Raw genomic sequence first — 24,614 nt, 5'->3', positions numbered from 1 at the left:
CCCATACCCATAACCTTATTCTACTGTGTCTCTAACCAAATCATTTGAATGCTATCATTCTGTTTAACCCTTAACCCCCATTCTGTTACCAAATCCCAAAACTGTAACCCCTTACTCCCCTAACCAATGCTGCAATGGCAGTATCCCCTTGCCATGGAGAGACACTACAGCTTCACTGTTAGTGTATAATGGAAGAACAGGCAATGTATGATATCATCCACCAGCCGGCTCTCTCTGAATTTAGCCAGGGGATGAGGTTAGGCAATGTACAGTGATGCTGACGAAGTAGTTCTTGTGAGAATGTCCTTACGCAGTCCGTGATGTTTATTCTACCTAAGCCAGTATTACCGACCAACTACAGACAAATCATTGGATGTAGGGATTCTTCAGCAACGGACTCAACTACTGACATAGTATCAGTGTTTCAGTGTTGAACAGACTTTCCTACAACCAGAATGTAACTTGTCTGCAGCCTTTTCTATGGAAGTCAAGTCCTGGCGGTATGGACAGAACGCTACACTCAGACAGATTAAACTGGTCCGAAGTGAGTCTGCCACAATAGCTTTTCTAAGGAGGTTTCCTAATTTGGTTATGCATTTCATAGAACTAAATACTTGTCTATACAGTCACTCACATTAATCAATCAATCAAATGTATTTATAATGCCCTTTTTACATCAGCAGATATACAGAAACCCAGCCTAAAACCCCAAACAGCAAGCAATGCAGATGTAGAAGCACGGTGGCTAGGGAAAAACTCCCTAAAAAGGCAGGAACCTAGAAGAAACCTAGAGGAACAAGGCTCTGAGGGGTGGCCAGTCCTCTTCCAATGGATTTATACATTGCATTACTACATTACTCATCAGAACTTACCAAGTATTTGGGATTTAGTGTATTTACAGTGTTTCACATTGGCATGGGGGTGTGCATGTACTGAACTGGACCCATCACCCACCACATACACATTTTAAAGCTTTGTGTGGTGTAATGTAAATATTGGGTTGGGTTTACTGTTTTTTTCCTTAGTACACTCTACTCTTACGGCTGCGACCAACGCTGCTTTTATACTTCCTTGAAAAAGAGCTTAATCATTGATGTGCTGCTTCTGTGGTGTTTCTAAGTGCTTGTGACAAGGGTGACAGTGATTTCTAAGCCAGCACTAGAGTACGTGTAAAGAGACCCATCTCTCATCAAACAGACAGGAAACACATAACTGTATTTCAGACAGGAAACACCAAGTGTTTGTTTAACCATTTATTATAAAAGATTTCAATACAAGCAATACGTTAGTCTTGGCATTAGAGGCTCTGCTCCTTCGGGGTAGCTCACTGCCAGAGCATGCATAATGTTAAGATAATAATAATTACAGGCAGAGAGAAAGGTATTCTGTACCATTCCCCCTGCAGGAAGGGAACAGAACCAAGCAGGTGGACACGGGTGGGAAAGCAGAACACAGACATGCATGGCGAGTAACGCATGTCATAGCAATAGCATGTCAGCAAGAACACCAGTGCATAGTTTGTGTGCGGCAGCCATCAGAGAAAGTGTGTGTAGAGCCTGGTGGACTAAATAGACTGCCATATTAATGTAGAGAGATGAATCTAATGGGTGCAATATCAGCTACGGTTGCGCTTGGTGTACTGAACCCACCGCATGACCACGGCCACCGACGCACTATCTGGGCGCCTTCGAGCGGATCACTTTTGTCAAGTCGGTGACCATCATCACCACCTTTCAAAGTGTGTTGCATTATAGAGACAAAAATTGTCCAACTTGCATGAACTTTACAACAACCATGTGATCAAAGGTCATGAAGTTTCAACTGCAGTTGACTTCGATTTTCTGCAGTTGCTCCTCACCAGCTGCAACTTGCCGCCATCGCCTGCATTGTGGGAGTCACTATTTGTCAACCAATCATGACAATATTTTTGTTTGACCCATGCAAACAGGACCATAGATGTGACTAAACAGGAAGCAACTTTGCTACGATTCATATGTACAGTGCATTTGGAAAGTATTCAGACCCCTTGACTTTTCCCACATTTTGCTACGTTACAGCCTTATTCTAAAAAAATATTTTTTTCACCTCATAAATCTACACACAATATCCCATTTTGACAAAGCAAAAACTGGGTTTTAGAAATGTTTGCAAATGTATAAAAAAAAAAATATATATATAATTTACATAGGTATTCAGACTTTTTACTCAGTACTTTGATGAAGCACCTTTGGCAGCGATTACAGCCTTGAGTCTTCTTGGGTATGACGCTACAAGCGCTGGACAGCTGTATTTGGGGAGTTTCTCCCATTCTTCGCTGCAGATCCTCTTCGAGATCTGTCAGGTTGGATGAGGAGTGTCGCTGCACAGCTATTTTCAGGTCTCAGAGATGATCGATCGGGTTCAAGTCCGGGCTCTGTCTAGGTCACTCAAGGACATTCAGAGACTTGTCCCGAAGCCACTCCTGTGTTGTATTGGCTGTGTGCTTCGTGTCGTTGTTCTGTTAGAAGGTGAACCTTGTCCCCTGTCTGAGGTCCTGAGCACTCTGGAGTAGGTTTTCATCAAGGATCTTTCTGTACTTGGCTCCGTTCATCTTTCCCTCGACCCTGACTGGTCTCTCAGTCCCTGCCTCTGAAAAACATCCCCCAGAGCATGATGCTGCCACCACCATGCTTTACGGCAGGGATGGTACCAGGTTTCCTCATGACGTGACACTTGGCATTCAGGCCAAAGAGTTCAATCTTGGTTTCATCAGACCAGAGAATCTTGTTTCCCATGGTCTGAGAGTCTTTGAGTGCCTTTTGGCAAATTCCAAGTGGTCTGTCATGTGCCTTTTACTGAGGAGTGGCTTCCATCTGGTCACTCTACCATAAAGGCCTGTTTGGTGGAGTGCTGCAGAGATGGTTAACCTTCTGGAAGGTTCTCCCATCTCCACAGAGGAACTCTGGAGCTCTGTCAGAATGACCATCGGGTTCTTGGTCACCTCCCTGACCAAGGCCCTTCTCCCGCGATTGCTCAGTTTGACTGGGCGGCCAACTCTAGGAAGAGTCTTGGTGATTCCAAACTTCTTCCATTTAATAATTATGGAAGCTACTGTGTTATTGGGGACCTTCAATGCTGCAGAATTATTTTGGCACCCTTCCCCAGATCTGTGTCTCAACACAATCCTGTCTCAGAGCTCTACGGACAATTCCTTCGACCACATGGCTTGGTTTTTTCTCTGATATGCACTGTCAACTGTGGAACCTTATATAGACAGGTGTGTGTCTCTCCAAATCATGTCCAATCAATTAAATTTACCACAGGTGGACACCAATCAAGTTGTAGAAACATCTCAAGGATGATCAATGGAAACAGGATGCACCTGAGCTCAATTTCGAGTCTCATAGCAAAGGGTCAGAATTTTTTTTTCCCACCTTTATTTAACCAACAAGTTCTCATTTACAACTGCGACCTGGCTAAGATAAAGCAAAGCAGTGTGACAAAAACAACAACACAGAGTTACACATAAACAAACGTAGAGTCAATAACACAATAGAAAAATCAATGTACAGTGTGTGCAAATATAGAAGAATAGTGAGGTAAGGCAATAAATATGCTGTAGAGGCAAAAATAATTACAATTTAGCATCAACACTGGAGTGATTGATGTGGAGGTGGGGATACAGGGGTGTGAAAGAGCAAGAGGATAAATAACAATATGGGGATGAGGTAGTCATGTGTGCTATTTACTGATGGGCTGTGTACAGGTACAGTGATCGGTAAGCTGCTCTGACAGCTGATGCTTAAAGTTAGTGAGGGAGATATAAGACTACAGCTTCAGAGATGTTTGCAATTCGTTCCAGTCATTGGCAGCAGAGAACTGGAAGGAAAGGCGGCCAAAGGAAGTGTTGGCTTTGGGGATGACCAGTGAAATATACCTGCTGGGGCGCATGCTATGGTTGGGTGTTGCTATGGTGACCAGTGAGCTGAGATAAGGCGGGGCTTTACCTAGCAAAGACATATAGATGACTTATGGATATAAGGTATATCTGTTTTTGCAAAAATGTCTGAAAACCTGTTTTTGCTTTGTCATTATGGGGTATTGGGTGTAGATTAATTAGAATTGTTTTTTAAAATCTGTTTTATAATAAGTTTGTAATGTAACAAAATATGGAAAAAGTCAAGGGGTCTGAATACTTTCCGAATGCACTGTATACAGTAGATATGTACAAATGAATGTGCTATTTGAGGCTCTCTCACCAATTGATATTACATGCATATATTTACATTTTGTGAGTGTGTGATATGGAGGTTGGAGACGTGTTTATTTTGATATTACAAAGAACAACTTTTATAAATGATGGCAACACTGCCATGTTGTGCTGAGCCTTGCCATCAGTGTCCGACTTTCGGCTGTAGCAGATGCACCTCCCCCGACTTCACTTCTTGACTTTTGTCTGCAGTTGGTTGCTTCAGCCTTACCACTCACTCTCCGTCTCACACTTTTGCACGTTTCCAGCACGCTTTGGTTCATCTTTGTAAGGGCAATAGTCAGCAGCAGCTGTTGTTGATGTGGCGCCAGTGAGATGCTTTGATTGGATGTCTATGTGTTTTGCTCATTCATGCTGTGCTATTGTATGTCTCTGAGTCTGTCTGGTGTTTCATTATGTATGGAAATATACACACAGACTTGCACAATATCTATTTGAAATGTGTTTAATATTTGTCATGGTAAAAAGTGTCTTTGTATAGCTTGAATCTTACATGTATTAATGTGTGTGTTGTATATTTATTTTATATGTGTTTTTATTTGCACTAGCTCTTCTTTTGCAATGCAGTTGCACAGGGCTTGATGACATTTAGTATCATATGAATGCTTCATATAGTTTTTATTAAAAAAGACAATCTTTGAAGCCAAACAGAATTTTTGATATCTAATGAACACACACACACAGTATTGTGAATCAATTTCAGAGAGAATATGATTATTAAAAGATCAAATTCAAACAATATGTGAAGTACATTTATATTTATGTGACTTATTGAGTGATTTGTTTTGTCATCATCGGACCCCATATACTGTCTTATACTGACCCCTAGTGGAACAATACAGAAACACGACTGACTGTGTAAATCTCATCCATCAAGACCAAAAAGGATGACAGTGGTGGAAAAAGTACCCAATTATCATACCAGTAAAATACTAATTGAATAAAAGTCTAAAAGTATTTGGTTTTTAATATACTTAAGTATCAAAAGTAAATGCAATTGCAAAAATATACTTAAGAATCAAAAGTAAAAGTATAAATCATTTCAAATTGTTCATATTAAGCAAACCAGAAAGCACAATTTTCTTATTTATTTTATGGATAGTCAGGGGCACATTCCAACACTCAGACATACTCAACACAAATGCTTTGTTTGTGAATTAAGTCCTCCAGATAAGCAGATAAGAGGCAGTAGGGATGGCCAGGCATGTTCTCTTGACAAGTGTGAATTGGACCATTTTCCTGTCCTGCTAAGCTCAAGTACTTTTGTGTGTCAGGGAAAATGTATGAGTGAAAAGTAAATTACTTTCTTTAGGAATATAGTAAAGTAAAAGTTGCAAAAAATATCAAATGTACTGATACCCCCCCAAAACAAGGAGAGGTAGCAAGTTTGGACAATGGAATCCAGCCAAGAATATTCCTCTAGTTTGTTAGACTGGGATCAAATTCTTTACAAGTTCCATTTCTCCGACTCTCCATCATTGAAGTAATTGATCTGCTTTGCTTGGTGAACAGAATAGTATAGAAACAGCTTTCACTTCTACAATGAGTGATTACCTCATTGTAATCAACAAAATGCTTAAAGCGGGGACGCAATCATCCAACTGAGGCAATCATTTTCAGAAGATTTTTTAGGTAAACGTTTCACCAGCCATAACCTCTCTCATCATCAGGCTCAGGACAGCCTTGCTTCATCAGACCTGTAGAGGCAGACTCATCATCAGGCTCAGGACAGCCTTGCTTCATCAGACCTGTAGAGGCAGACTCATCATCAGGCTCAGGACAGCCTTGCTTCATCAGACCTGTAGAGGCAGACTCATCATCAGGCTCAGGACAGCCTTGCTTCATCAGACCTGTAGAGGCAGACTCATCATCAGGCTCAGGACAGCCTTGCTTCATCAGACCTGTAGAGGCAGACTCATCATCAGGCTCAGGATAGCCTTGTTTCATCAGACTTGTACACAGACTCAGGATAGCCTTGCTTCATCAGACCTGTACACAGACTCAGGATAGCCTTGTATCATCAGACCTGTACACAGACTCAGGATAGCCTTGCTTCATCAGACCTGTAGAGGCAGACTCGGGATAGCCTTGCTTCATCAGATCTGTACACAGACTCAGGATAGCCTTGCTTCATCAGACCTGTACAGACTCAGGATAGCCTTGCTTCATCAGATCTGTACACAGACTCAGGATAGCCTTGCTTCATCAGATCTGTACACAGACTCAGGATAGCCTTGCTTCATCAGACCTGTACACAGACTCAGGATAGCCTTGCTTCATCAGACCTGTACACAGACTCAGGATAGCCTTGCTTCATCAGACCTGTACACAGACTCAGGATAGCCTTGCTTCATCAGACCTGTACACAGACTCAGGATAGCCTTGTTTCCTCAGACCTGTACAGACAGATTCTCATGTGTTGGCCTCTTTTCATGCTCATCATTTGCCTTAATGAAAAATGAATAAACTCTTGAGACAAGCTAGTCATGTGAGTTTTAATAGATGAGGTTAGTCTGTTTAGACATTAAAGGCTTAAAGAAGATTTGCAGTGCTCGTTTTAAACATCTGTGATTAGTAAGCATCCTAATTCCTCTCGATCTTATTTTAAAATCCCATCTGGTACATAGAATTTATTACAACAACAATGTAGCAAATAGACAATTTGTAACAACAAAAGATAATTAACATAACTACTACCTCAACTACCACAACCCCCTTATGTACAGGAATGTGTGTAAGGTAAGAAACCAGCAGTTGCACTTGTTTCACCCCATCCTAAATCTCATTAGCTATTCTGTCAACCTGCTTTACTGGTGAGACATCTCAATTAAACACCAGGAAATCATGTGACGATAGTTAAATAATACATTTAATGACAAAGGTCAATGTACAAACACGGTCAGTCACAAGTCATACTTGTAGTGTCATGAGCATTTTCAGTCGATTTAATATCACAAATGACATAAGGGCTAGTGAGGTAAATGTGATACAAAATGCAGGAGAGCTACAACTTCAACAATCCAGAGGGAATGAGTAAATATAATACACATTCTTAAAGAGAAAGTACACCGTCATAAACCTGCAATGCTCCAACAGAACCTCCAATGTCTCTCTCTGCACTCTGTTAGGAATGTATAATAACTTGACCTCTGCTTTGAGACTCCAATTATTATTATTTTTTATAGTGGTTCAACTACGACACACTATTGAAACTGTAAATGGGATGTATTGATTTAGTAAATAATTTTCCACATGTCCAGTGTGGTTAGTTCCATTTTCTAAGTCCATGCTGAGCATATCTCTAGAACTACTGGTCTATTTACATTTACACACAGACAACACTATGTATCCACCACTTATAGCAACATCACAATTTCCCATCCTATGGTTCCCATTGGGAGTGGTCAAAGTTTGAGAGTGTGGGGTTGAAAGATGTTGTACAACAGACATTTATTTTCATGGGTAATCAGCTTGGATCTTCAAGGCTTGGTGGTGCTGGTGCATGCCAGGTTGTGTTCAGCTCAGTGCGAGAAAGGGGTGGGGGTGGGATGTTAACAGGTCAAGGCCACGGCGAAAACACTCACCACACAGTACATGGTGCGGTTCTCCCACCTGACCGTGCAGCTTCCTGTGGGAGGACACCACAAAGACCAATCAGGTCAACCCACTAGATCTCAACCAATCAGATTCAACACATCAGAACCAATTTGGACACACAAAATACATTCCAACATGTGGCTTCTTCAGTGGAGAGCAACATTTCAAAACATACGCAGATAGAAACAGAGAATGACCAGATTCCTTTTTCCAGAAAATCACAGGGAATCATGTATGTACAGTACAATACTTTTCTATTAGAGCCCGACCAATGTTTTTTTGGAGGGTCCAATACCAATTGGGGGACAAAATGTACCAATATATCTGCCAACATACTGTTTTACAGCGGGAAAATGAAAAAGGGTCATTTTTCCACACCGAGTTCTCATAAATTGCCATCCCAAAGAGCAATTGTCCAAGAAATATGCTTCAAATGTTGATTTCTTACATTGTGACAATAATGAAACTAGGGCTGACTCCATTTAGTCGACTGGTCGATTGTTTGGTCGATAGGCTGTTGGACGACCGAGACTTATTTAGTCGAGCAGTAGCAATAAAATAAAATAAAGTATAATCATGTTGTACAAGACTGATTGGACTGATCCATTCTGGAGGCCGATGGGATGGCACACTCCATCAGTCTAAGACATGTGCTACTGAAATTTGATATGGTTATATTATGAAACAATGGCACAACATAAATAAAAATGTGAATATTTTATAACAAATGCGCTTTCTGCCACGTTGGATAGTGGTAGCTGTCCGCGGTTCTGAAACACATCAGTGCGCTGTTGAATTGGCGCATTATTCCAGACCATGTTGCTCGATGCATAATAGCAAACAGCCTAACTGTTAAATGTGACTGGCTTTATAAATCTATATACAGAACCAGTCAAAAGTTTGGACACACCTGCTCATTAAAGGGATTTTATTTGTACTATTTTCTACATTGTAGAATAATAGCGAAGACATCAAAACTATGAAATAACACATATGGAATCATGTAGTATCCAAAAAAGTGTATAAATATATTTTACATTTGAGATCCTTCAATGTAGCCACCCTTTGCCTTGATGACAGCTTTGCACACTCTTGGCATTCTCTCAACCAGCTTTATGAGGAATGCTTTTCCAACAGTATTGAAGGAGTTCCTACATATGCTGAGCACTTGTTGGCCACTTTTCCTTCACTCTGCGGTCCAACTCATCCAAAACCATCTCAATTGGGTTGAGGTCAGAAAATAGTAAAAATACAGAACAACCCTGGAATGAGTAGATGTGTCCAAACTTTTGACTGGTACTGTATATCTACAGAAATAAGAAAGATCCTGCTTCCGTTGCCTGTGAGTGTTTGGTTGATTGATTCCACGAGAACCAAGCCTCACGAAATAATTTCACAAATTCTGCTATTTTTCATCTTTGCTGTAATAAAGGCTTTACACTTTTTCCTCTCGTTAGACCAGCCTTTCTGGTATTATTTATCATACATTGTGTTCTTCACACTATTCCAAATTGTCAGAAATATTTATAATAAAAATAACTTTCCTTTTTCCTTGATCTCCTTATTGTTATTATTATTATTATAATAATAAGTAATGTCATTATCATTAGTGGTCTTAGTATAGCAGCCTTGCATAACCACCATCAAGCTGCAGACCTAAGAGCGCATCCTGTTTAGTCTTAATACCATAACTTACTTAGGCCTGTATTTCAATAGTTATACAGGCTACTGTATCAATCAATCATTTATTTGTTCATGTCGACACACAGCATACGAGTCATTCATGATGTGAAATGCAATCAAACATTTTAAACATTTTAGTTCTAAAATAAAGCAACCAAAGACTAATTTGAGTAAATAATAAATATGCCTAAACCGTTCACGGATGAATGAGACTGTTGTAATAAAGCCGTCACAAAAAGCCGTTCCAACCGGCTCTCTGGAATGCTTAGAACTGGTTTACATTGTTCCAAATGGTCAGAAAAATTATATTGGAATCTAACAGCACCTGTATGGCACACACAGACTTAATATGCACACAGAGCTCACTCCTTACCTTCTTTTTCTTGATCTCCAGTGTTTTCCACAACTAGTCACATGTACTCCACACATCTGGCTTCCCCTTTACCTCCAGCGCAACCAGTAAACATTCCCGTTTCCAGTTTATTTGTCACGCCCTCTGCATCCATTTTGCTGTCACGTGTTACAATGTTCAGAGTTTGTTTATAACCAATTTATTGATGTGATTATGATATGCTATGCTATAGGTCAGGCCCTATTGGCCACGGGCATGTGATGCATACATGTGTCACCTAAAGAGAGCAAGGGCTGAGGGAATAGGGAATGTTTTGACTAAACAAACCAGGGATTTCGTCAACATCACTTTTCAGTCAAATGTCTTATCATGTTGCAGCTTCAGCAACACGGACAGCGCTGCACACAATGATGTTGTGCGGTGGTCTCTGCAGCAGGGAGGAGAGAGAGAACGGGTGCTAGTCACACAGTCACTCACTGTTTTTATTGTGTTTTTTTTACAAAACGCAGCAAGTCTGAGCCAGGCGGCACAATCAAATCAATTGCGGTCGGACTCCCTCTAGTCATTTGTGTCTTAATTATTTCATCAAACAGTTCGCTTAAAGAATCAGACTAGCTCAGTGCATATAGTGGATTTGATTCAAACACATAGGATATGTCTATATATGGAAAAATATACGTTTCAAAATTTCAACCAATCGATTGATCAAAAGAACAGACTCGGTCGACCAAGATTTTTTGTAGTCGGGGACAGCCTTAAATGAAACAATGTTCAGATAAGCATAAGATTCCCTTTTTTCCCTATCCTATTTATTAAATATTGGTTATTGGTGGAATTATTGCCGATACCGATACAGCGCTAAAAAGGTCCATATCGGTCGGGCCATACTTTGTTGCACCCTTCTGAATAAGCCAAAATGTAATACACTGTTCATTAGCACAACAAAAGCAAATGGCTGTTCAAAGGTTAGTACAGTATGCGTGGGGGTTTCATCTCTCTCACCATCAGTAGCAGTGTCCCAGTAGCAGGAGTTGGCCGTGTGGAGACCAGCACCACTCTTCTGCATGATGGCACAGTTCACTGGAACACAAGACCATGTTGAAGATACATTTCCTGCTGTAGGCATTGTCATGCACAGGGCTTTGCTCCTGGTCACAAAGGCTATCATATAGATATACCTCTATCATACTGCTATTATACAGCACTTTGCGACCGGGAGCACACACAGGGCCCATCATCCAGCTTGTTAAGGGTGGAGTAGAGTAGCCTTCTTCTAAGGCAGTGGTCACCAACCAGTCGATCGCGATCGACTTGACGATCTCCAAGGCATTTCTAGTCGATCGCCAAACATTTCTGTAAAAAACCCAATGATAAAGCCTTGTGTTCCTATTTTTTTATATTATGTATTGGTCTGTTGGTGGTAGGTGCAGCCAATTCAGCTGTCCTGTGCAAACTGTTGCCATTTCATGTGTCTGAAGGTACAAACTCTGCCTTCCCGGTGGGCCTGGAGAGTAAATTAAGTGCACTACATCACCGCTGGCCAATCAGATTACTCAGATGACCGAGTCCGCAGTAACGTAGCAGGCATAAATAAAGCTACGGCAAAATTGATACTGTGAAATTTCAAAACGTTTAAAACCATGACTAATACAGCAAAGAGCTGCTGTTTTTATGACTGAGTTCATGTTTAGGTTCTTACTCAGTACTGCCAACACTTTGTAGTCAACACTTTTATAACCCATAAAATGCGCGTTCTTCCTATTTACACTCAACGCTACAACAATCCCTGCAGCAGTAATGAATGAGTAGGAAAGTATCTAGAAGCTTGCGTTGTTGTTATTATTAGCGGCTTGGGTCTTTTTTAATATCAAGGAATATTTCACATTCTCTGTTCATAGGAGGAACAACATGAATTTGTGCACGATGCAGAAATAATGCGGTGCGACTCGAGTTTCGCCATCAGCTGGAAGACGGTGTCCCTTTATGGTCAGTGTCAGTGGAGGAAAGGGAGAGTGAGGGATGTTGAGAAACGGACCCTCAGTCTGCTGCTCTCTCCCTCCTCTGAGACTGACCATCGGATGCAGGCACCATTAGCCCAGTAAAATAAAAAGCTAATTATTTAAATGTATGCTCACTCAGCTGGTTGGTGACCACTGTTCTAAGGGATACCAACAACTTCAACTTTTGCTGCATCTACAGTACCAGTCAAAAGTTCCCACACCCCTGCTCATTCAAGGGTTTTTCTTATTTTTACTATTTTCTACATTATAGAATAATAGTGAAGACATTCAAACTATGAAATAACACATATGGAATCATGTAGAATCCCAAAAAAAAGTGTTCAACAAATCAAAATATATTTTATATTTGAAATTCTTCAAAGTAGCCACCCTTTACCTTGATGACAGCTTTGCACACTCTTGGCATTCTCTCAACCAGCTTCATGAGAAATGCTTTTCCAACAGTCTTGGAGGAGTTCCCACATACGCTGAGCACTTGTTGGCTGCTTTTCCTTCACTCTGCTGTCCAACTCATCCCAAACCATCTCAATTGGGTTGAGGTCAGGTCATTGCGGAGGCCAGGTCATCTGATGCTGCACTCCATCACGCTTGTCAAATGGCCCTTACACAGCCTGGAGGTGTGTTTTGGGTCATTGTCCTGTTGAAAAATAAATGATAGTCCCACTAAGCACAAACCAGAAGGGATGGTGTATCGCTGCATAATGATGTGGTAGCCATGCTGGTTAATTGTGCCTTCAATTCTAAATAAATCAGACAGTGTCACCAGCAAAGCACCCCCACACCATCACAACTCCTCCTCCATGCTTCACGGTGGGATCACACATGCGGAGATCATCCGTTCACCTACTCTGCGTCTCACAAAAGCACAGCAGTTGGAACCAAAAACCTCAAATTTGGAATCATCAGATCAAAGGACAGATTTCCATCAGTCTAATGTCCAATGCTCATGTTTCTTGGCCCAAGCAAGTCTCTTCTTATTATTGGTGTCCTATAGCAGTGGTTTCTTTGCAGCAATTTGATCATGAAGGCCTGATTCACACAGTCTCCTCTGAAAAGTTGATGTTGAGATGTGTCTGTTACTTGAACTCTGTGAAGCATTTATTTGAGCTGCAACCTGAGGTGCAGTTAACTCCAATGAACTTATCCTCTGCAGCAGAGGTAACTCTGGGTGTTCCTTTCCTGTGATGGTCCTCATGAGAGCCAGTTTCATCATAGCGCTTGTTGGTTTTTGCGACTGCACTTGAAGAAACTTTCGAAGTTTTCCAGATTGACTGACCTTCATGTTTTAAAGTAATGATGGACTGTTGTTTCTCTTTGCTTATCGGAGCTGTTCTTGCCGTAATATGGACTTGGTCTTTTACCAAATAGAACTATCTTCTGAATACAACCCCTACCTTGTCACAACACAACTGATTGGTTCAAACGCATTAAGGAAAGAAATTCCAAATTGGACCGCAGAGTGAAGGAAAAGTGGCCAACAAGTGCTCAGCATATTTGGGAACTCCTTCAATACTGTTGGAAAAGCATTCCTCATAACGCTGGTTGAGAGAATGCCAAGAGTGTGCAAAGCTGTCATCTAGGCAAAGGGTGGCGACTTTGAAGAATCCTAAATATAAAATACATTTTGATTTATTAAACACTTTTTTGGTTACTACATGATTCCATATGTGTTATTTCATAGTTTTGATGTCTTCACTATTATTCTACAACGTAGAAAACAGTAAAAATAAAGAAAAACCCTGGAATGAGTAGATGTGTCCAAACTTTTGACTGGTACTGTATGTTTTCTCACCACTTCGATGTGACTAATTGTTGAGTGACTCTTGTAATACCATAACTTCCTTGTGTTATAACATCCTTACAATCATACCTATGAACTTGAATGGTCTCCCTTGCTTGACCAGTTGGGTGAGAGAGTGCTCCACGATGCTGGCAGTCCACTGGTTCACTTTGTTCTGGTTGTAATCTAGTCCTCCAATGATGACTTCGATACACTGAGACACAGACACCAGACAGTCAGCAAGGAAGACAACACAGTCAAGCATCTATGAAGGGATAATCAGTGTTTTTGATCATCTTTACCATCCAAGAAATAACACTGCTGACAAACATGTTTCAAATATCCCTTTACCTCTTTAACTGAGACACTGGCCTCATCTGCGTTGAAGGACACCTGTGATTCCAAACGATATAAAAAGATATATAAAAATTATAATTATGAAAAACATTTAATATAAAGTGTGGATTACTTTGTTATGATACAACTCAAAACAAAAAGCTTGTGCTGTTCAGTGTTGAGCATTCATTCACACAAAAGTAGCTGACCTACTTTTTCCTTGCACAACAAATTAGGGTACACAGACAGACAGTCCACTATGTGAGAACTTAGTCAACACTACAGCTGTCAGGACTAGATATCAAATCCTTTCAGGCAAGCCCCGGGAGGAAGGACTGCTGCAATAAACTCATAGCTAACTGTTGATAGGATCTTCAGAATAACTTGCACAGAGAAAATGTGTACTGCAGCCTGCTACTGGAAGATTTATAGCTAAGTAGATTCAACGTTACATATTTAAACTCTTAGTACCTTTTTTTTCTATCTAGAACTTAAAACGGTTCTTCATCTGTCCACATAGGAGAACCATTTCGGGTTCCATGTAAAACCCTATGGGGACAGCCGAAGGTTTTATCTGTATAATACTGTAGATATGCCTATGCTGAATGTTGATAGATGCTAGCGCGCTACTAATCAAGTCTTGCCCAGCCCAGTCTGATTGATTTGACCACACCCAGCTAGCTGCTAAGCTTACAAATTCCCCACATGCAATAATATGACATAATTTGCATGACAAATGTTTGAAAGGTGTATATTATCGTGTCAGTTTCATTTGACTACTTAATTAAATACTCATGTACTCGTCAGATACGTTTTCAAAGCCAGCACCCTCAATGCAATGCATGCTAACGTTATCTAGCTAGCTGACCATTCATCTAGCTAACTCGGGCCGTTTGAAATCAGTGTCAAAGTCTGAAATTTGTATCTAGCTTAATGCACAATCTACCTCCTCTCCGGAATTGTACTCCTCCATTGCTTTAAAAGCAAAATTCTCCACTTTCGACAAGATTCTTCACCGAGTCTGTTGTTTTTTCTGATTATCTGTCACCGAGATGGAGATAATCAAAGAAAGCGACTCTGTGAGACAAGACACACCCACAACGACTGCAAGTGAGAGTAGTAGATTATATTGACTGCCACCTGGCGGTGAGAGGTATTTGAGGTTTTCTGGAAATTAACGATAGTGGATCATAACTAGGCTATGATAAAGGATCAATAACTATTTTATCCACAGAGATCCTATAATTCATTGGTGGTGATATAGTGGTAAACAATCTTGTATGTACTTTTTTATTTGATTGTAATGTTTGTGTATTGTTATTATTTGATTTGTATGTGTTTGTGTTTTATATTGTGTTTTTGACGGAGGTCGGGAATGGTGTTGGCCCGACAGCGGTGCGTTTGTAGTCTAGTAGACTAGTGGTTAGAGCGTTGGGCCAGTAACCGAAACGTTGCTAGATCGAATCTCTGAGCTGCCAAGGAAATAAATGTCGTTCTGCCCCTGAACAAGGCTGTTAACCCACTGTTCCTAGGCCGTCGTTGTAAATAAGAATTTGTTCTTAATTAACTGACTTGCCTATTTTTTTTTTAAACAAGGCATTTTATAAATATTTTTTAAATTGGCCTAATGAAAACAGTTGTTCACAAAAATAAATCCTATAATTCAGTGTTCTGTGTAATTATACAAGTGTGATTATATAATTGTAACGCTATAATCTATAATTGTGATTATATAATTGTAACGCTATAATCTATAATTGTGATTATATAATTGTAACGCTATAATTGCATCCCGTAACAGCTAAGGGCAGAAGTACCGTACGATATCACAATCTGCACCTAGATCTGGAACACTTCTTCCTCACGCTTTTAACACACACAGAGAGAGACTTATGAACAAATAATGTGATACTGCGGTATGACTTATTGAGTTAATTGGATATTATTAGGACATTCAATATCACGGTACATTGCCACTGGATAATTTAAACCCTAAATAGGGTTCAGCAGATAGCAGAGAAGCTGCCCCAGCTGGCTCCCCGAAACTGTGACCACGCCCCCTACACACCGGAGCACCCGGCTGCTGCGCGGAGCGGGGCTGTTGATGCCACGGCTGTGATCACACGCCACAGAGGCGCGCCAAGAGACGGACTGCACAGGCTCCACCACCAGCCACTCTCACGACACACCAAGCCACCACTTGCTGTAGTGCAATTCTCAGGTAAGAGAGGTTTTCTGTTGCAATCTTTACAGAAACGTTATAATTTTCTGATGGTGGTTGTGTGAAACATGCACTGCGGTGTCCCATAATGATTATGAGAAGGGGATTCCCGACGAAGACGTAACAAACGACTAAGACCACAGCCATTCCCAACGCGATAGCATTATTATAGTGGTTACCACTCATAGGATCGCCTAAACTACAAGCAGTTTTTGCTACTAATTGCGGTTAGACTATATTCATTGATTTCATACTGTAACTTGTTACAAACATTCAAAATAATGTTATGATGGAAAATTCATTAAATTATATAGTCATTATAAAATGAAACGTTTCAGTTCAGGTGAGGTCTCAACTAACCTACATTCGCCTACAAGTGTTTGTTTGGACAGGTGCAATGCAGCAAAATCGTTTTTTTTGTGCTCTCCACCCACGTGAAAAATACTATAGTATACTATGGTATAAATACTGTAGTATTACTATATTTATATTCCATAGTATTCACTGTAGCCTAGTGTTTTTTTTTACTGTAGTATTAACCTAACGTAACAGGTGTAAAATAAATGCCTGAAACTAGAACCCTTACATACTGGTCTGAAACTAGAACCCTTCCATACTGGTCTGAAACTAGAACCCTTACATACTGGTCTGAAACTAGAACCCTTCCATACTGGTCTGAAACTAGAACCCTTACATACTGGTCTGAAACTAGAACCCTTACATACTTGTCTTGACAAGAAGAAAAAATACTACCGGGAGAGGTTCTTTTCTGCACTGTTCAACCAATCCAGGGAAATGTGGACGAGTTAAGATGGAGTGTTGCCTTGTTAACGTCCAAATGCTGAAGTTGCTCTCTTTCCATTTCCCCTGAAAACCGGACATCCAGTGGTTAGGGACTCCGCAAAGGCTACTGTAGTTTTTATTTTTAGGTGCAGTAAAATGTGCTGTAAAAGGTTTAAGTGCCTTGGTCATCGGGTATTCTAACCAGCAATCTTTCAGTTACTGGCTAAACGCTAGGCTACCTGTCGCCTTGTGTTATTTACTGTAGTGTTTTGGCATTCATTGGTGGTATACTGTAGTATTTACTGTATTGTTTTTTGCTGACATTAGTAGTATACTGTAGTATTTACTGTAGTGTTTTGCAGAAACCTACTGTATGTAGGTAGTAGAGGGCAGCATTCCTGCAGGATTGCCCCCCCCCTACCACCACAACCCTACCACCCATACCCTAAGTGGAGTAAACTAACATATAACAATATTTATACTGCTACTTACAGCTATTTCGCTCACATCGATGGTAACTGTAGTTACAGAATTATACATATATTCCTATTTTCCAATTTGTTGAAGTGCTGGAATTTCACCCTCCGCGGCCAATCCACCATTCATTCAGTTCTTAACTCCAACCCTCCGATGTCCACAGATGAACCCATCTTTCCCAGTATAATGGAACCGGTCGTCTTTCTGCTTTGTATGCGTTACCTTAGGCCTGCCTATTGTATTTAAAGCACGTCTCTGTCGCATTATTCACACACTCAGAACGCACTGCTTCAAGTTAAGGAGCCTACCTCCCCTCTTCAAATTGAGTGTGCGAGACCAAGAGCGCGTATACTCTATGTTTGGTCTCAATGAAATACACTAGGCTGCCTATGCATGGGTGGAGAATCATGTGGCATTTATCTTTCTAAGGAAATTAACTTAAATATGATTGTACTATATAGTTTGCTACAGTGTCTGTAAATAAATATTCATACTGGAATGAAGTGGACGTGAGTCGACGTGTTGTTGATAATCGTCGAAAAGGAAAAAGCGCATCGCGCGCATAGGCTACCATGGTGAGCGAGCGGTTTCTTTATCATTAAATATTGCGATGGTGGAAAAGCACCCAAGTGTCATACTTGAGTAAAACTAAAGACACCTTAATAGAAAATGACTCAAGTAAAAGTGAAAGTCACCCAGTAAAATACTACTTGACTAAATCTAAAACTATTTGTTTTAAAATATAATTAAGTATAACAAGTACATTTAATTTCTAAAATATACTGTGTCAAAAGTAAAGTAGAAATTCTTTAAAATTCTTCATATTAAGCAAACCAGGCGGCACAATGTTCTTATTTGTTTTATTTTACGGAGAGCCAGGGGCACACTCCAACACTCAGACATCATTTACAAACGAAGCCATTTGTGTTTAGTTTAGGGATGACCTGGCATGTTCTCTTGACAAGTGTGGGAATTGGACCATTTTCCTGTCCTGCTAACCTCTTAAAATGTAATGAGTACTTTTGGGTGTCAGGGAATATGTATGGAGTAAACAGTACATTATTTTCTTTAGAAATGCAGTGAAGTAAAAGCTAATAAATATAAATAGTAAAGTACAGATACCCCCAAAAACTACTTAAGTAGTACTTAAACGTATTTTTTACTTAAGTACTTTACACTACTGAAATATTGATTACCCATTCATACCTCTCTGCCTGAAAATCGTCCTCCTAAAAGGTAGGCTATATCCAATATGCAAAACGTAGCTCAAGAAAAAATGCAAGTGTCCACTGTCATCATTCTTGCTGCTTCAAATTCAGTGGCCAGATGTGTGAGATCAGGTGCACCTGTGGTCTCAACTAAAATAGTAGGCTGTAGCCTATTTATGGGCGGAGAAAGATGGGGCTGTTATAGTTCCAAGAAAATGTACTTCCTAAATATGATTAGACTATAGTTGACTATGGCCTAGAAATAAATATTGTTCACCCATATTTGTCTCCATCTGAAAATCATCCCACTCCTAAAAGGTAGGGTATAGCTCAAGAGAAAGTACAAATCTCTCCAACTCTGTTCTCCTCAGACTACGTCTAGCCTATTGGCCGATGCAAGTGTCTATTTGTGTAGTATTAACCTTTTTTTGTGTAGTATTTAATCTTTTTGTCAGGTTATTTTTTGCACATGTTGATATGGCCTTTAGGGCAGACAACTGCTGCGATCATCAGCAAGTGAGCTGGGTCATATACGCCTAAAATAGAATTGCAGGAATGCAGTTGTGGGTGGGTGTTAGACAGAAAGCCAGTTGTGGGTGGGTGTTAGACAGAAAGCCAGTTGTGGGTGGGTGGGAGTTGTGGGTGGGAGTTAGACAGAAAGCCAGTTGTGGGTGGGAGTTAGACAGAAAGCCAGTTGTGGGTGGGAGTTAGACAGAAAGCCAGTGGGTGGATGGGAGTTAGACAGAAAGCCAGTGGGTGGATGGGATTTAGACAGAAAGCCAGTTGTGGGTGGGAGTTAGACAGAAAGCCAGTTGTGGGTGGGAGTTAGACAGAAAGCCAGTGGGTGGATGGGAGTTAGACAGAAAGCCAGTTGTGGGTGGGAGTTAGACAGAAAGCCAGTGGGTGGATGGGAGTTAGACAGAAAGCCAGTGGGTGGGTGGGAGTTAGACAGAAAGCCAGTTGTGGGTGGGAGTTAGACAGAAAGCCAGTTGTGGGTGGGAGTTAGACAGAAAGCCAGTTGTGGGTGGGAGTTAGACAGAAAGCCAGTGGGTGGGTGGGAGTTAGACAGAAAGCCAGTTGTGGGTGGGAGTTAGACAGAAAGCCAGTGGGTGGATGGGAGTTAGACAGAAAGCCAGTTGTGGGTGGGAGTTAGACAGAAAGCCAGTGGGTGGATGGGAGTTAGACAGAAAGCCAGTGGGTGGGTGGGAGTTAGACAGAAAGCCAGTTGTGGGTCGGAGTTAGACAGAAAGCCAGTTGTGGGTCGGAGTTAGACAGAAAGCCAGTTGTGGGTCGGAGTTAGACAGAAAGCCAGTTGTGGGTCGGAGTTAGACAGAAAGCCAGTTGTGGGTGGGAGTTAGACAGAAAGCCAGTTGTGGGTCGGAGTTAGACAGAAAGCCAGTTGTGGGTCGGAGTTAGACAGAAAGCCAGTTGTGGGTCGGAGTTAGACAGAAAGCCAGTTGTGGGTGTGGGTGGATGGGAGTTAGACAGAAAGCCAGTGGGTGGGTGGGAGTTAGACAGAAAGCCAGTGGGTGGGTGGGAGTTAGACAGAAAGCCAGTTGTGGGTGGGAGTTAGACAGAAAGCCAGTTGTGGGTGGGAGTTAGATGGAAAGCCAGTGGGTGGATGGGAGTTAGAAAGCCAGTTGTGGGTGGGAGTTAGACAGAAAGCCAGTGGGTGGATGGGAGTTAGACAGAAAGCCAGTGGGTGGGTGGGAGTTAGACAGAAAGCCAGTTGTGGGTCGGAGTTAGACAGAAAGCCAGTTGTGGGTCGGAGTTAGACAGAAAGCCAGTTGTGGGTCGGAGTTAGACAGAAAGCCAGTTGTGGGTCGGAGTTAGACAGAAAGCCAGTTGTGGGTGGGAGTTAGACAGAAAGCCAGTTGTGGGTCGGAGTTAGACAGAAAGCCAGTTGTGGGTCGGAGTTAGACAGAAAGCCAGTTGTGGGTCGGAGTTAGACAGAAAGCCAGTTGTGGGTCGGAGTTAGACAGAAAGCCAGTTGTGGGTCGGAGTTAGACAGAAAGCCAGTTGTGGGTCGGAGTTAGACAGAAAGCCAGTTGTGGGTGGGAGTTAGACAGAAAGCCAGTGGGTGGGTGGGAGTTAGACAGAAAGCCAGTTGTGGGTCGGAGTTAGACAGAAAGCCAGTGGGTGGGAGTTAGACAGAAAGCCAGTTGTGGGTCGGAGTTAGACAGAAAGCCAGTTGTGGGTCGGAGTTAGACAGAAAGCCAGTGGGTCGGAGTTAGACAGAAAGCCAGTGGGTGGGAGTTAGACAGAAAGCCAGTGGGTCGGAGTTAGACAGAAAGCCAGTGGGTCGGAGTTAGACAGAAAGCCAGTGGGTGGGAGTTAGACAGAAAGCCAGTTGTGGGTCGGAGTTAGACAGAAAGCCAGTGGGTCGGAGTTAGACAGAAAGCCAGTTGTGGGTCAGAGTTAGACAGAAAGCCAGTGGGTCGGAGTTAGACAGAAAGCCAGTTGTGGGTCGGAGTTAGACAGAAAGCCAGTTGTGGGTCGGAGTTAGACAGAAAGCCAGTTGTGGGTCGGAGTTAGACAGAAAGCCAGTTGTGGGTGGGAGTTAGACAGAAAGCCAGTTGTGGGTGGAGTTAGACAGAAAGCCAGTTGTGGGTCGGAGTTAGACAGAAAGCCAGTTGTGGGTGGAGTTAGACAGAAAGCCAGTTGTGGATGGGAGTTAGACAGAAAGCCAGTTGTGGGTGGGAGTTAGACAGAAAGCCAGTGGGTGGATGGGAGTTAGACAGAAAGCCAGTGGGTGGGTGGGAGTTAGACAGAAAGCCAGTGGGTGGGTGGGAGTTAGACAGAAAGCCAGTTGTGGGTGGGAGTTAGACAGAAAGCCAGTTGGTGGATGGGAGTTAGACAGAAAGCCAGTGGGTGGATGGGAGTTAGACAGAAAGCCAGTTGTGGGTGGGAGTTAGACAGAAAGCCAGTGGGTGGATGGGAGTTAGACAGAAAGCCAGTGGGTGGGTGGGAGTTAGACAGAAAGCCAGTTGTGGGTGGAGTTAGACAGAAAGCCAGTTGTGGGTGGGAGTTGTGGGTCGGAGTTAGACAGAAAGCCAGTTGTGGGTGGAGTTAGACAGAAAGCCAGTTGTGGGTGGGAGTTAGACAGAAAGCCAGTTGTGGGTGGAGTTAGACAGAAAGCCAGTTGTGGGTGGAGTTAGACAGAAAGCCAGTTGTGGGTGGGAGTTAGACAGAAAGCCAGTTGTGGGTCGGAGTTAGACAGAAAGCCAGTTGTGGGTGGGAGTTAGACAGAAAGCCAGTTGTGGGTGGGAGTTAGACAGAGCCAGTTGGGTGGGAGTTAGAAAAAGCCAGTTGTGGGTGGAGTTAGACAGAAAGCCAGTTGTGGGTGGAGTTAGACAGAAAGCCAGTGGGTGGGGTTAGACAGAAAGCCAGTGGGTGGGAGTTAGACAGAAAGCCAGTGGGGTGGGAGTTAGACAGAAAGCCAGTGGGTCGGAGTTAGACAGAAAGCCAGTGGGTGGGAGTTAGACAGAAAGCCAGTGGGTGGGAGTTAGACAGAAAGCCAGTGGTGGGTGGGAGTTAGACAGAAAGCCAGTTGTGGGTCAGGCCAGTTAGACAGAAAGCCAGTTGTGGGTCAGAGTTAGACAGAAAGCCAGTGGGGTCGGTGTTAGACAGAAAGCCAGTTGTGGGTCGGAGTTAGACAGAAAGCCAGTTGTGGGTCGGAGTTAGACAGAAAGCCAGTTGTGGGTGGAGTTAGACAGAAAGCCAGTGGGTGGGTGGGAGTTAGACAGAAAGCCAGTTGTGGGTGGGAGTTAGACAGAAAGCCAGTTGTGGGTGGGAGTTAGACAGAAAGCCAGTTGTGGGTGGGAGTTAGACAGAAAGCCAGTTGTGGATGGGAGTTAGACAGAAAGCCAGTTGTGGGTGGGAATAGACAGAAAGCCAGTGGGTGGATGGGAGTTAGACAGAAAGCCAGTTGTGGGTGGGAATAGACAGAAAGCCAGTGGGTGGATGGGAGTTAGACAGAAAGCCAGTTGTGGGTGGGAGTTAGACAGAAAGCCAGTGGGTGGATGGGAGTTAGACAGAAAGCCAGTTGTGGGTGGGAGTTAGACAGAAAGCCAGTTGTGGGTGGGAGTTAGACAGAAAGCCAGTGGGTGGGAGTTAGACAGAAAGCCAGTGGGTGGATGGGAGTTAGACAGAAAGCCAGTTGTGGGTGGGAGTTAGACAGAAAGCCAGTTGTGGGTGGGAGTTAGACAGAAAGCCAGTGGGTGGGTGGGAGTTAGACAGAAAGCCAGTGGGTGGATGGGAGTTAGACAGAAAGCCAGTTGTGGGTGGGAGTTAGACAGAAAGCCAGTTGTGGGTGGGAGTTAGACAGAAAGCCAGTGGGTGGATGGGAGTTAGACAGAAAGCCAGTTGTGGGTGGGAGTTAGACAGAAAGCCAGTTGTGGGTGGGAGTTAGACAGAAAGCCAGTGGGTGGGAGTTAGACAGAAAGCCAGTGGGTGGATGGGAGTTAGACAGAAAGCCAGTTGTGGGTGGGAGTTAGACAGAAAGCCAGTTGTGGGTGGGAGTTAGACAGAAAGCCAGTGGGTGGGAGTTAGACAGAAAGCCAGTTGTGGGTGGGAGTTAGACAGAAAGCCAGTGGGTGGATGGGAGTTAGACAGAAAGCCAGTTGTGGGTGGGAGTTAGACAGAAAGCCAGTGGGTGGATGGGAGTTAGACAGAAAGCCAGTTGTGGGTGGGAGTTAGACAGAAAGCCAGTTGTGGGTGGGAGTTAGACAGAAAGCCAGTTGTGGGTGGGAGTTAGACAGAAAGCCAGTGGGTGGGTGGGAGTTAGACAGAAAGCCAGTTGTGGGTGGGAGTTAGACAGAAAGCCAGTTGTGGGTGGGAGTTAGACAGAAAGCCAGTTGTGGGTGGGAGTTAGACAGAAAGCCAGTGGGTGGGTGGGAGTTAGACAGAAAGCCAGTGGGTGGGTGGGAGTTAGACAGAAAGCCAGTGGGTGGGAGTTAGACAGAAAGCCAGTGGGTGGGAGTTAGACAGAAAGCCAGTGGGTGGGTGGGAGTTAGACAGAAAGCCAGTTGTGGGTGGGAGTTAGACAGAAAGCCAGTTGTGGGTGGGAATAGACAGAAAGCCAGTGGGTGGATGGGAGTTAGACAGAAAGCCAGTGGGTGGGTGGGAGTTAGACAGAAAGCCAGTGGGTGGGTGGGAGTTAGACAGAAAGCCAGTTGTGGGTGGGAGTTAGACAGAAAGCCAGTTGTGGGTGGGAGTTAGACAGAAAGCCAGTTGTGGGTGGGAGTTAGACAGAAAGCCAGTTGTGGGTGGGAGTTAGACAGAAAGCCAGTTGTGGGTGGGAGTTAGACAGAAAGCCAGTTGTGGGTGGGAGTTAGACAGAAAGCCAGTTGTGGGTGGGAGTTAGACAGAAAGCCAGTTGTGGGTGGGAGTTAGACAGAAAGCCAGTTGTGGGTGGGAGTTAGACAGAAAGCCAGTTGTGGGTGGGAGTTAGACAGAAAGCCAGTTGTGGGTGGGAGTTAGACAGAAAGCCAGTTGTGGGTGGGAGTTAGACAGAAAGCCAGTTGTGGGTGGGAGTTAGACAGAAAGCCAGTTGTGGGTGGGAGTTAGACAGGAAGCCAGTTGTGGGTGGGAGTTAGACAGGAAGACAGTGGGTGGGTGGGAGTTAGACAGAAAGCCAGTGGGTGGGTGGGTATGAAAAGCTCAGGGTGCAGGCGGAAGCGGGATGAATAAATCATTACTGAGCGCACCTCTTGTAGGTAAGACTGGAGTGTAAATGGATAGTTTCACTTTAGGGAACGCAGTTTATGGTCTATACTTGCCATGTACAGTAGGGTTCTCATTCATGGGTGGCACAAATTGGGCTATGGGGAGGGGAATGGGTGGGGTATATGCAAATTAAATACTTTAATATTACTATAGTGAAAAAAACGGTTGCGTTTTGCTAAC

At 42.9% G+C, this 24,614-nt stretch overlaps 2 protein-coding genes across 5 annotated transcripts in view; one reads left to right on the top strand and one right to left on the bottom strand.

Annotated features, from left to right (window-relative positions):
• Window positions 1-7,096: 7,096 nt before the first annotated feature.
• Window positions 7,097-15,106, bottom strand: dynlt3 (dynein light chain Tctex-type 3). 2 transcript variants are annotated; one of them, XR_006083128.1, is made up of 6 exons: window positions 14,965-15,106; window positions 14,034-14,075; window positions 13,773-13,896; window positions 10,884-10,961; window positions 9,903-10,308; window positions 7,097-7,877 (listed from the first exon to the last, which is right to left on the bottom strand). XR_006083128.1 is itself a non-coding variant. In XM_024409754.2 (5 exons), exons 1-5 carry the CDS (start codon window positions 14,989-14,991, stop codon window positions 7,801-7,803), a joined length of 348 nt encoding a protein of 115 aa, XP_024265522.1. In that variant the 5' UTR covers window positions 14,992-15,106; the 3' UTR covers window positions 7,097-7,800. The 2 variants fall into 2 exon arrangements, 1 of the variants encoding a protein (XP_024265522.1); XM_024409754.2 differs by lacking the exon at window positions 9,903-10,308.
• Window positions 15,107-16,126: 1,020 nt separating this feature from the next.
• LOC112241691 (synaptotagmin-like protein 5) overlaps window positions 16,127-24,614 on the top strand; it is an 81,037-nt gene continuing 72,549 nt past the window's right edge. For all 3 annotated transcript variants that reach the window (XM_042319830.1, XM_024409742.2, XM_024409737.2), the window contains exon 1: window positions 16,127-16,239. The gene's annotated coding sequence lies outside the window, so the exon portion shown is untranslated. The remainder of the gene's footprint in view (window positions 16,240-24,614) is intronic.

This window comes from Oncorhynchus tshawytscha, linkage group LG03, assembly GCF_018296145.1.
Source record: "Oncorhynchus tshawytscha isolate Ot180627B linkage group LG03, Otsh_v2.0, whole genome shotgun sequence".
Lineage (NCBI taxonomy): Eukaryota > Metazoa > Chordata > Actinopteri > Salmoniformes > Salmonidae > Oncorhynchus > Oncorhynchus tshawytscha.
This window is presented reverse-complemented; position numbering and strand designations above follow the sequence as displayed.

Excerpts from the sequence above, each read along its gene's own strand:
- dynlt3 (XM_024409754.2), bottom strand. The coding sequence starts at position 14,991 with ATGGAGGAGTACAATTCCGGAGAGGAG. Across the intron at positions 14,076-14,964 it reads AGTACAATTCCGGAGAGGAG|GTGTCCTTCAACGCAGATGA; the intron begins GTAGATTGTGCA and ends TTGGAATCACAG. Across the intron at positions 13,897-14,033 it reads CCAGTGTCTCAGTTAAAGAG|TGTATCGAAGTCATCATTGG; the intron begins GTAAAGGGATAT and ends TCTGTGTCTCAG.